Source organism: Pangasianodon hypophthalmus, chromosome 7, assembly GCF_027358585.1.
Source record: "Pangasianodon hypophthalmus isolate fPanHyp1 chromosome 7, fPanHyp1.pri, whole genome shotgun sequence".
Classification (NCBI taxonomy): domain Eukaryota; kingdom Metazoa; phylum Chordata; class Actinopteri; order Siluriformes; family Pangasiidae; genus Pangasianodon; species Pangasianodon hypophthalmus.
In genome coordinates, this window is record NC_069716.1 from 1276557 (window position 1) to 1286774 (window position 10218).

The window sequence follows — 10218 nt, forward strand, 5'->3', positions numbered from 1 at the left end:
GTGTCAGCAACTCTCTCTCTCTGTGTGTGTGTGTGTGTGTGTGTGTGTGTGTTATGCAATGCAATAAGAGGGGTCATTGCTTGGACCCCGAGAGTCACTTCTATACACCAGACCAGTGCAGTCCATTCAGGCCTCTCTCTCTCTCTCTCTCTCTCTCTCTCTCTCTCTCTCTCTCTCCCTCAATTACTTTCAGATATACAAATAAATATAATAAACAACTGATTAAATACATAATGAATGAATGAAAGCCTTTATTGTCATTGCATATCTCTGTATACAACGAAATTAGGAGCACTGCTTCTGACTGGTGTTAGAAAAACAAACATATAACATGAGACAATAAATAAGAGTACAAAGTGAGTGTACTGTATGGTATAAAAGTAGGTATGTATGTACAGGAAGTATACAGTATAGTATAAAGTATATACAGCAAGTGACTAAATCATACATAAATATTCTAAACACTTTGTTCCCTGCATTAACCGGCTCAAACGCTTCAGTAAACCAAAATGTAGAAGCTCAGGTCACGGGACAAGAGCACTTTATCAGACCTGGATTGTTTTGTTGTTGTTTACTCATTCGTCTGACTGCATTATTGTTATCCACGTCAACTTCGCTGTTCCTGCTGAGGGACAAATACGATGGTATGCACACACACACACACACACACACACACACACACACACACACACACACACACACACACACAACAGCAGCCCTGTATTCCCACTTAAACCAGACAGGGAAAGTTCATGACTTTGCGACTCGGTCCTGACAGAAATAAACAAGACATTAAGAAATAAAGTCTGCATTCAATTGCTGACACACAATCTTTTTTTTTTTTTTTAAATTTCAATATATTAAATTTGAATTAAAATGAAATATTAAAAATTATTTTTAAAAATTATATATTTTTAAATTTTTATAAAATTATAAAATGTTAAATATTACATTACAATAAATGTTCAATTAAAAAAAAAATATGGCTTGTTATTTTAGCTTAATTTTTTTGTTATTTTACCATTTTATGTTATTTTATTTTTGTTATTTTGTTTTTTATTTATTTATTTATTTATTTTATGTACTGAGTAAAACACTGAATGTTTTACTCAGTACATACTGTAAACTATAACACATTTACATTATATATTTAACAATAAATTTACATATTGATTTTAAACGCTTTTATTTATTTATTTTTTTACTTTTTTTTACTTTTTTGTGACTACAGCTCCAGATGTTTATTTCAAACTGAACACCATGTGACAGACAAGTGCTGTGATGTCATAAAATATAACAGCCTATCATGTTCCAATATGCAAATGTAGCCAAGGAAAGTGTAGGAGAGTAATGTGTTTCAGCACATCAAACATCAATTTATTTCTTAATTTTTGTTGCAGTTAATTAAATGCCAAAGAATTAAAATCCCACACAAATAAATACAGGTTCGCTAAACTCGCACGCTTACGGTGTATAAGCACATTACATGAAGTAGTAAAGAGCCACAGTAGCACTTCATCTAGCTGGCTATGCTAAAAAAATAAAAAAAAACCTGCACACACCTATAAATTAACTCGTTAGAAAGCAAGCTAGCAAGTGTAAAGCATTAAAACATTAAAAAATACATTTAAATGAAGTAAAATATGAATAAAATGTAGTTAGTACTTGGTACATTCTTCAAAGGTTCTTTAATGGTACTTTGGATAATTAAGGATATTTCCTCTTAAAAAGTTTCTACTTGGAACCATTTCTGAGAGGATTTGGGTTTCCTTCATAGAAATGCTTTCTAGTGGAACCACTTTCTTCATAGGTTCTGTGGATAGTTACACTTTCTCAGCTAAAGTGGTTTTATTTATAATCCTCTCTAATAGAGAAACACTGTCAGGGATGCTAAGAACCCTTAAGGAACCCTGCTAATTATTATCTTTTTAATAGCTAAACCCTGTCAGGCATTTAAAATTTAGGTTCTTTAAAAAAAGGTTCTTCAAGGGTTCTTTAAGGGGTTGTAGCCTCCTTAAAAGGTTGTACTTGGGATTTTTCTTTCTGGAAACATTTTCAAGCAGAAAGCTACACTCTTAGAAAAAAAAAGTTCTTTAAAGGCTCTCTGGATCAGTACACTTGATTTCTAAAGTGGTTTTACTTGGAATAATCGCTAATCGAGAAATTTTCTGCTATAGAGATCTAAAAGTTCCTCCATATGGACACCTGAGGAACTCTTAAGAGGGACTAAATCTTCTGACAGTATATCACTGCATATAACCAGCTGGCTAACAATCAGAGGATGCTTGCTGTCAGCGAGGTAGATAAAAATGTCAGAATGTGGCTGACCTGTCAATCCAAAAGTTGTGGAGATTCGACTCTGTCGATTTTCCGTGTAGAGACGTGTAGAGAATTTTTTTGGTTGTGTTGCGACTACACGTACACAGACGTGACAATATTTCTATCAGGCAGGAAAAAAAAAACTCCCCACAATTTTACCACAAAAACGCTAGTGCTAAACCATGTACACCAAGCAACAATAAGAAAATGGCAAGGACAAAAGAGACCACCGTCCCGCCCACTTGCATTGCTATTGGCTCACAAGGCAGGTGGCCTAGCAAAGGTACTCGGATCGTGAGTTATCACTTTTGTAGGTAATTTGTGAGTCTATACTTGAGCGTGAGCAGAGGAGCATCCTCTCTGATTCCTGTGTCAGCCGTCTGGTCCAGAGATCGCTCGCCTGTCCATTCAGCGTCCTCTGCTGCATCGCGAGAGTCTCAAATTTCACGTAAGTCTCTTTGGAAAGGTCGTCATCCATTTCAGTGTTCCTGCTGCTGCTCCTCTTGCAGTACAGCAATGAGATCTTGTAGAGAAGAAGAACAATAAGAGGAAGCGCCAAAACACATGCAATTCCACTGAAGATCAACAGCCACCTGAGTTGTCCAACATCCATAATCGTGTCCAGAGTGCTAAAATTCACACACTGCTCTTTCCCACTTTTGGGAACCAAGCAGACTGTGTACATCTGGTTGGGAAACAGGTTCTCAAGAAGAAGCTTACCATTTCCAACCTCAGTGTCCACAGTCTCCTTTATCTCCTCTGCATCGTATGGAAAGTACACCACTGACAGGGGCAATTCACTGGGAAACCCCTCACTCATCCATAACACAACTGCACTGTCTCCTGTTTCCTCAACCACCTCAACATCTCTGATGTACCAGCTGCCTTTCTTCCTAGCTTTATCCTTGGTGCCATTTTTGCTCTGCTCCATCTTAGATGTATTTCCCTCAGGTGGAGATCTCTGGATGCCTCCACCTGGGCCTAAGTTCAGCTTGCTAGCTATAGATTGCAGTGTTGTCAGAGATGGTTTGGATGTGGAGGTGGTGGTGGTGATGTTGGTAGAAAAGGAAATCACAGCCTCTGTAACAGCAGGAGAAGTCCTGTTGAAGGGAGGAGATGGAGTCGTGAGGTCCATCCCAGCCAAAGATAGCGTGATGGCGGCTTCTGCACTTCCAGCAACGTTCTTTGCCTTGCAGCGGTAAACGCCGGTGTCCTTCAACACAATTCCCTGCAGACTAAGGATGGACCATCGAACACCTTCGCCTGGGGACTCCTGCACAACTGAAGCATGCGAAGAGGAATTACACTCATCATTAAAAACAAACTTCAATAAGGAGTTGATGCTTCAGGATAAAATTATCACCATTTTGTTATTGTTTTGAAAATTATTGGTTGCCTAAAAGAGGTAACAGATTTCTTCTCAAACATTCATAAATCTCATAATACATTTCATTGGATCTTTTATAAAATACTCCATCAAAGCCACCTAGAAAGATTTACCTGTAACCCATCATTAATACGTGTTAAATTACATTTATAATATTAAGAGATGACAAAAATGATGTTAACTATGTTAATGAAAGTACCTTTACATTTGCGTTAACAAAATAGTTATAATCTAACAGTTCAGAAGATAGAAATGAAACTTAAAATTTGGCCTGTTGATGGCGCTAAAGGATTTTGAGCAGCAGAAACCCAACCTGGCATGGAGATGTCGTAGAAGTTTACCTAAAAAAGATGCCAAACTTGATGACGATTGGTCACTCGCAAGCTTGTCAAATCTGGTAATTTGGCTAATGGCAGCTAATGGCAGCTAATGGCAGCTAATGGCAGTCAATGGCAGCTAATGGCAGCCATTTATGGCATCCAAGTCAATTATAAATAATCTACTAAAGGCTATTACAAAGATTTTTACTTTTAAAATGTGACAGCAACGTTGTTCAAATGTTGTAGCGCCCTCTAGTGTGTTACTGTGTTGATTTCAATATCACTGCTTGCACAGGTAGTGGACCCCAGTTTCGGAGCTGAGTGTTACCTGGGTTACTGAGCGCTGATCCGTCCTCTCTGCTCCACAGCAGCGTCGGCGTTGGATAACCCGCAGCGTCACAGCGCAGGAGCACGTTACTGCCGAGGGAAGACGTGATCTTCGTGGCTGAAGTCATCACCGTTGGTTTAACGCACTGATCCAGTTCTGCTCGTTTGAACAGAACCCCAGCCAGGTTCTCCGGCCCACTGCAGGTCACCAGCGGGTCCATCAGCACCACTGGACCCTCGGCCATTTTGGACATCTCGATAAGTTTTGATATGCGGCAATCGCAGTACCACATGTTGTCCTGGAGGCCTAGAAACATTGAAGGCATTTTTTCAATGTTAGGTTTTTTACAACATATTTTATTTTATTACTACGCCATTTTTTAAAAATGCAGACTATATAATTGTTTCGTATTTTTTGATAACTGATTAATAAACCACTTTTTGGTTGAAGATTTTTCTGAAAGATTTCTGACAGCTAAGAAAAAAATAATCTGAATTTTTCCAAATCGGATTCAGGCTATAATTCTATATCGTGTCAGATTTCATTAAAATAATATTTTGTTTGAGTGATTCAGTTTTTTTTGTCAATCTCTCTGGGGTTGGGTTACAGTGTTAAGCTACTGAGCTAGCTAGACTTATTTAGTACATTATTTTAGGAAGCTATTAGCTAGCTAGTTATTTATTTTTAGCTAATGTGCTAAAATGGCAGACCATCACTTTTGCACTAGCTAGCTTATTTAATGGCGAGATAGCTAGGTTTAGTGAACAGGTAAACAATTTTTAATGACTAAAAAATTTAGTTTAATTTCAGTATTAATCTTTAGCATTAACGTTTCCTTCGTGTAGTAATGTAGGCAACCATCTTATGTTCTTTCACTGCATCTAAAACATCATACATATGACATACTCACTAGCATTTGCTTTAGCTTCTTTAGCATATTTCTTTAGCATTGACTAGTTTCTAATTGCACAATCTAAGAGTTTGCAATGTTATGTAAGCTAAGTTTCTAAATCCAAGCAACCTACCTAGCTAGCTAAGCTAAAATGAAGGTTATTGTTTGAGTACCTAGCCAGGTTTGCTTGTGAGCTGTTTAAAATTAAGTGTATTGTTGTATAATTGTAAATAAAACAAACAGCACCCAAGCATGCTAGCATCCTAGAAAATGTTATAAACTAGTGAATTGAGGAATTAGCCAATTCACCACCAAGGTACCAAACATTAATGTATAAATATTATACTGTATAAATAAAGCAGGTCGGTATGTTCACAATATATACAATATTTTTATGTAAATAAAATGGGTAGCCACGTTTGCTAGAAAGGCTAACTGAGACTAATCAGGAGGGAAGAATGATGGACTCTTGTTTGAGAAATATAATTTTGTATTAGTGTTTTCTTTATACGTGAAATCATCTCATCTCGCTAGTGGACGTCTGAACCTGACTGTAGCTTCTGGAGCCTCAGTTTGTCATCTGAGGCCCAGTGGAAGCCGAATGTTTAACATCTCGAAGTGTTTCCAACACAAGCAGTAAAACATCAGGTGAAAACATCATTCATAACTCTGTCTACAGCAGGACCTCGGGTTCGTTGACTGTAAACACAAGATAAGTCATTTCTCTGATGAATGGGAACAACTGTATGGAGAAGAACACCAAGCTGCTGGTGATATAATCCATAATCCTGTAATCCCTCCTCCTCATATACAGCTCCTTTCAGTAGAAATCCTGCTCCAGAATTCAACAGCGCTGTGGTGAAAAAATAAAACTTATGTCTCCTGTTATTAACATTAATGAAATTTTACTCTCTAATCAATGTTCTGCTAATGATGATGATAACATACACCCCCGGGCAAAAACTGGGCCGAGCCCAAAATGGCAAATATGAAGCGTTTAATGGTCTTAATAAGAAATGATTGGTGAGGAAATGAGCAGGAATGAAACAGATGCACTCCTGAGAGCTCCTGGGCCTCCATTCGCTGGTTTCCTTTTGCTGTTTGGGGAAAAGCTAGAAACAGGGAAATTCACTTCTATAGTCTTCTTGACACGATTAATCATGATAATGATTAAAATTTTGATGTAAAATTCAAACTGACACATGTCTGGGTGTACAAAATGTTCCAAAAATATCTTCTGGGATGTTTTTTTCCCCAAGATTAGTGATTAATTGGCCCATAAAGAGCCTGATAACAAGCTCATAAATGAACCAGGATTGATAGAGCAGTGAGAGATCTACACTATTTGTTTAATTCTTGCTAATTTCCTGACCAGTGATTTGTTGTAAAGACCATTAAAAGCTTAATATTGCTCAGGAGTGTACTAGCTCTGTAATGACGAACAGTACATGATGTTCAGAATCGCTAAATGAAGTCTACAGAGCAACTTAAACCCGACTCGCATGTGCAAACCGAATTAGCAGATCAAGCTGTACTTAAGTGAGGTGAAGCATGCACACTGAGAAGCTCGAGTTATCTTTAGACACAATAAACCCGCTGCAGAAAACCAAGCAGGTCAGATACGGTTAGATCGGTGAGATACGGGGGAGAGCGGGACTGTTATAGTAACTAACCAACCACAACTATAACTAGCTTTTAAATTTCAATTTGATTACACTTTTAGTTGATTCATTTGACTTTTATTTTACTCTCTGTATGTTGAATTAATTCTGATGAAAGCATGTTGATCATTTTGGTCATTTATATTAATAGCACGAAACTAATATACACTCTGTACTTATACAATATATATATGTTATATATAACATATATTTTATAAAATATTACACTGTAAGTGCCAAAATATTAATTTCTGCTCACATTTTGTTTGTTTGTTTGTTTGTTTGTTCATCCCCGGCCACAATGTACACACACAACAGGATTTATTTCCTTAGGGCTTTAGTGAAATTAGCAAACGTGACCTCAACATCCTATTAACATTAGCCGACCTTCTCCAGGTGAGACATCTAGGCCACTGATACCTGATGGTGAAGATTAACACGCAGAAATATGCATTTTTATCAACACTCAGTGCCACTTTATTAGGAACACCTATACCGCTGGTTGCTCATGCAATCATCCAATCAGAATCTCTAGAATTTGCACAGAATGGTGAAAAAAAAAACAAAAAACATCTGGACAGTTAAAGATTGGAAAAATATCGCCTTGTTTCTTTTTTCAGTTTGCGTGTCCACTGGTGCCTCAGATCCCTGATTTTGTCTGACAGGAGCGGAACCTGATGCAGTCTTCTGCTGTTGCTCATTCACCTTGTGGTCTGAGATGCTTTTCTGCTCACCACGGATGTAAAGAGTGCGTATTTGAGTTACTGTAGTACCTGTAAGCTCTGCTCATTCTCCTCTGACCATCTCATCAACAAGATGCTTCCACACGTGGACCTGCTGCTCACTTGTTGTTTTCTGCACCATTTTGTATAAAGTCTACAGACTGGTGTGTGTGAAAAACCCAGGAGATTAACAGCTTCTGAAATACTCAAACCTCGCACCAACAACCACGCAACGGTCAACGTCACTGAGATCACATTCTGATGTCTGAGGTGAACATTAACTGAAGCTCTTGAGCAGCTCAAAGTACCTCCTAAACCTACTGTGAATCCCTGATCATCATCATCATCATCATCACTCACCCAGTATGATCTTCTGAGAGGAACCTCTGGTGGAAATCATTCCAGAAAAGGGACTCCAGATGTCCAAAAGGTCTGAGGGCAAGGTGTTTAGCTTATTGCTGGAAATGTCCAGGTATGTGATGTTAACCAGGTAAGCTGCAGCTTCTGCAGGAACACTTGTTAATCGATTATTGTGCAGATCCAACGTCCTGAGATTGGGCATCTCTCTGAGCGCCTCCCAGGGGAACGTGGAGATTTGATTTCCATCCAGACGGAGCTCGTGCAGGACCTTCAGGTTGTAGAAGCTGGCAGGATCCACGGAGCTGATGGAGTTGTAGGTGAGCCACAGATACCTGAGCTCGGTGAGGTAGTAAAACGCCTCGGTTTTTACTCGACGCACCGCCGTTTTCTCCACACGCAGCTTCACCGTGTCCAAAGGTACGTTGACGGGGATCTCCGCCGTGTCGGGATCGTTACACAGCACCGTCCTGTGGGAGAGAAGATGCAGATTGGTGAAAAACTCCAAAAATACTAATCAGGGAGTTGCAAGTAATTTACGCTAAGTGCGCTAACAGCTCCAGGCTAACAACACATAAGAAGCTTTTCACATTACTGTAATGCTAAATTTAACATTTGGCTAGCTAGCTACTTAAGCTAACTGGTTAAGTTAGCAAATAAGGGACGTTTCTTTTCCTGAAGCTCATGCGATTCTGACAGCTTAAGAATTTTTGAAAATAAAAATAATCGAGTTAGGTTTTTTTTTTTTATTTCGGTTGTAATTCTTGTAAAATGTTAAATATGGGATATTTATTTTTATTGTATTTTATTGTTTTATATGCAAAAAATGATGTGAAAAAATTTAATTTTTAAAGAAATTAAAGAAATAAAAAAGAAATTAAACAGTAGTAATTGTATCTCATTTTAAATGATTATTCCTTATTATGAATTTTTTTAAAAATTCTTTTTAATATTTAATCTTTTTATACAGTGCGACTGTTTCATTATCTCTCCTGAAGTGTTTCTTCTACAGACAGATTTTTCTAAAATCATCTTTAAAGAAAACACACACGGGTTTTAAATGTTCTCGTGTGAAATGTGCGATGTTCCTCACCTGTATTTCTCATATTCCATGTTATTTTTTATGAATATTATTTTATTACATTTTTGCTTTTATACATTTGACTGAAATTATATAAAGGTGTGTATGTGGAATAAACATGAAATAAGTTTTTAAAAATGTGAAAAATCTCTCACACACACACACACACACACACACCAAAAAACTCAAAAACTACATTTATATATGAACTGACATGAATTACATTTCATTTAAAATTATTTTTTATAATGATTTATTATGATTTTTTAAAAATTCTTTTTAAATATCTCATTAAAAAAATCTTTTTTTAATCTTATGTTGTGATTGTTCAAGATGTAGAAAATTCAAGATATATAAATTCATAAAAGTATTTAACAATATATTATTATTATATTTAACAATTATAAATAATATCAAATCTATTTTCTTGTCAACTCCATAATAAATAATTAAAATACTGGAGGCTGCTGCTGATAGATGTGGAGTAGATGCTGTAATAGCATTTTAATTATATTTTAATATTATATTAGTTACATTATATATATATATATATATATAATATTTTAAATTGAAAAATATATAATCATTTTAGATTATAATTAGAGAAATGCAGCAAAACTCATGAAGTTTGCTTTTGCTCTCTTTCTTTGTGTGCATGTGCGTGTGTGTGCGTGTGTGTGCGTGTGTGTGCTTGTATGAGCATGTGTGTGTGTGTGTGTGTGTGTGTGTGTTACCTGGTCCCGTGGAACACACAGGTGCACTGCGAGGGGCAAAACGGCTGCGCGAGACTCAAGCAGCACAGCAGCACCTGAAACGCCAGGACACACCGCATCCTTCACTGAGTCACACACACACTCACACACATCACACACACACGCTTCAAAGCTCACCACACACACTCACACACACTCACACACTTTCAAACACACACAGGAATCCATGCTGAAGGGGAGCAGCTGGTCATCCTGCAGCTTCACACTCACACTGAGACGAGGAGACGGTGAGCAGGTGAGGACGGATTACAGAGGATTTCTCAAAGAGTGTGTGTGTGTGTGTGTGTGTGTGTGTCTGTGCGTCTGTGTGTGTGTGTGTGTGTGTGTGTGTGTGTGTCTGTCTGTGTGTGTGTGTGTGTGTGTGTGTGAGAAAGGAAA

The 10218-nt window shown here is 37.6% G+C and overlaps 1 protein-coding gene across 1 annotated transcript in view; it reads right to left on the reverse strand.

The window, feature by feature from the left end:
* Window positions 1–1132: 1132 nt before the first annotated feature.
* lrit3a (info leucine-rich repeat, immunoglobulin-like and transmembrane domains 3a) overlaps window positions 1133–10218 on the reverse strand; it is an 11420-nt gene continuing 2334 nt past the window's right edge. Inside the window, exons 1-4 of the mRNA XM_026947449.3 lie at window positions 9802–10218; window positions 7990–8456; window positions 4355–4660; window positions 1133–3600 (exon numbers count right to left, since the gene is read on the reverse strand). The exon at window positions 9802–10218 is cut by the window's right edge and continues 2334 nt beyond it. Coding sequence (XP_026803250.3) covers window positions 2594–3600; window positions 4355–4660; window positions 7990–8456; window positions 9802–9899 — 1878 coding nt within the window. The 5' untranslated portion in view covers window positions 9900–10218 and the 3' untranslated portion in view covers window positions 1133–2593. The remainder of the gene's footprint in view (window positions 3601–4354; window positions 4661–7989; window positions 8457–9801) is intronic.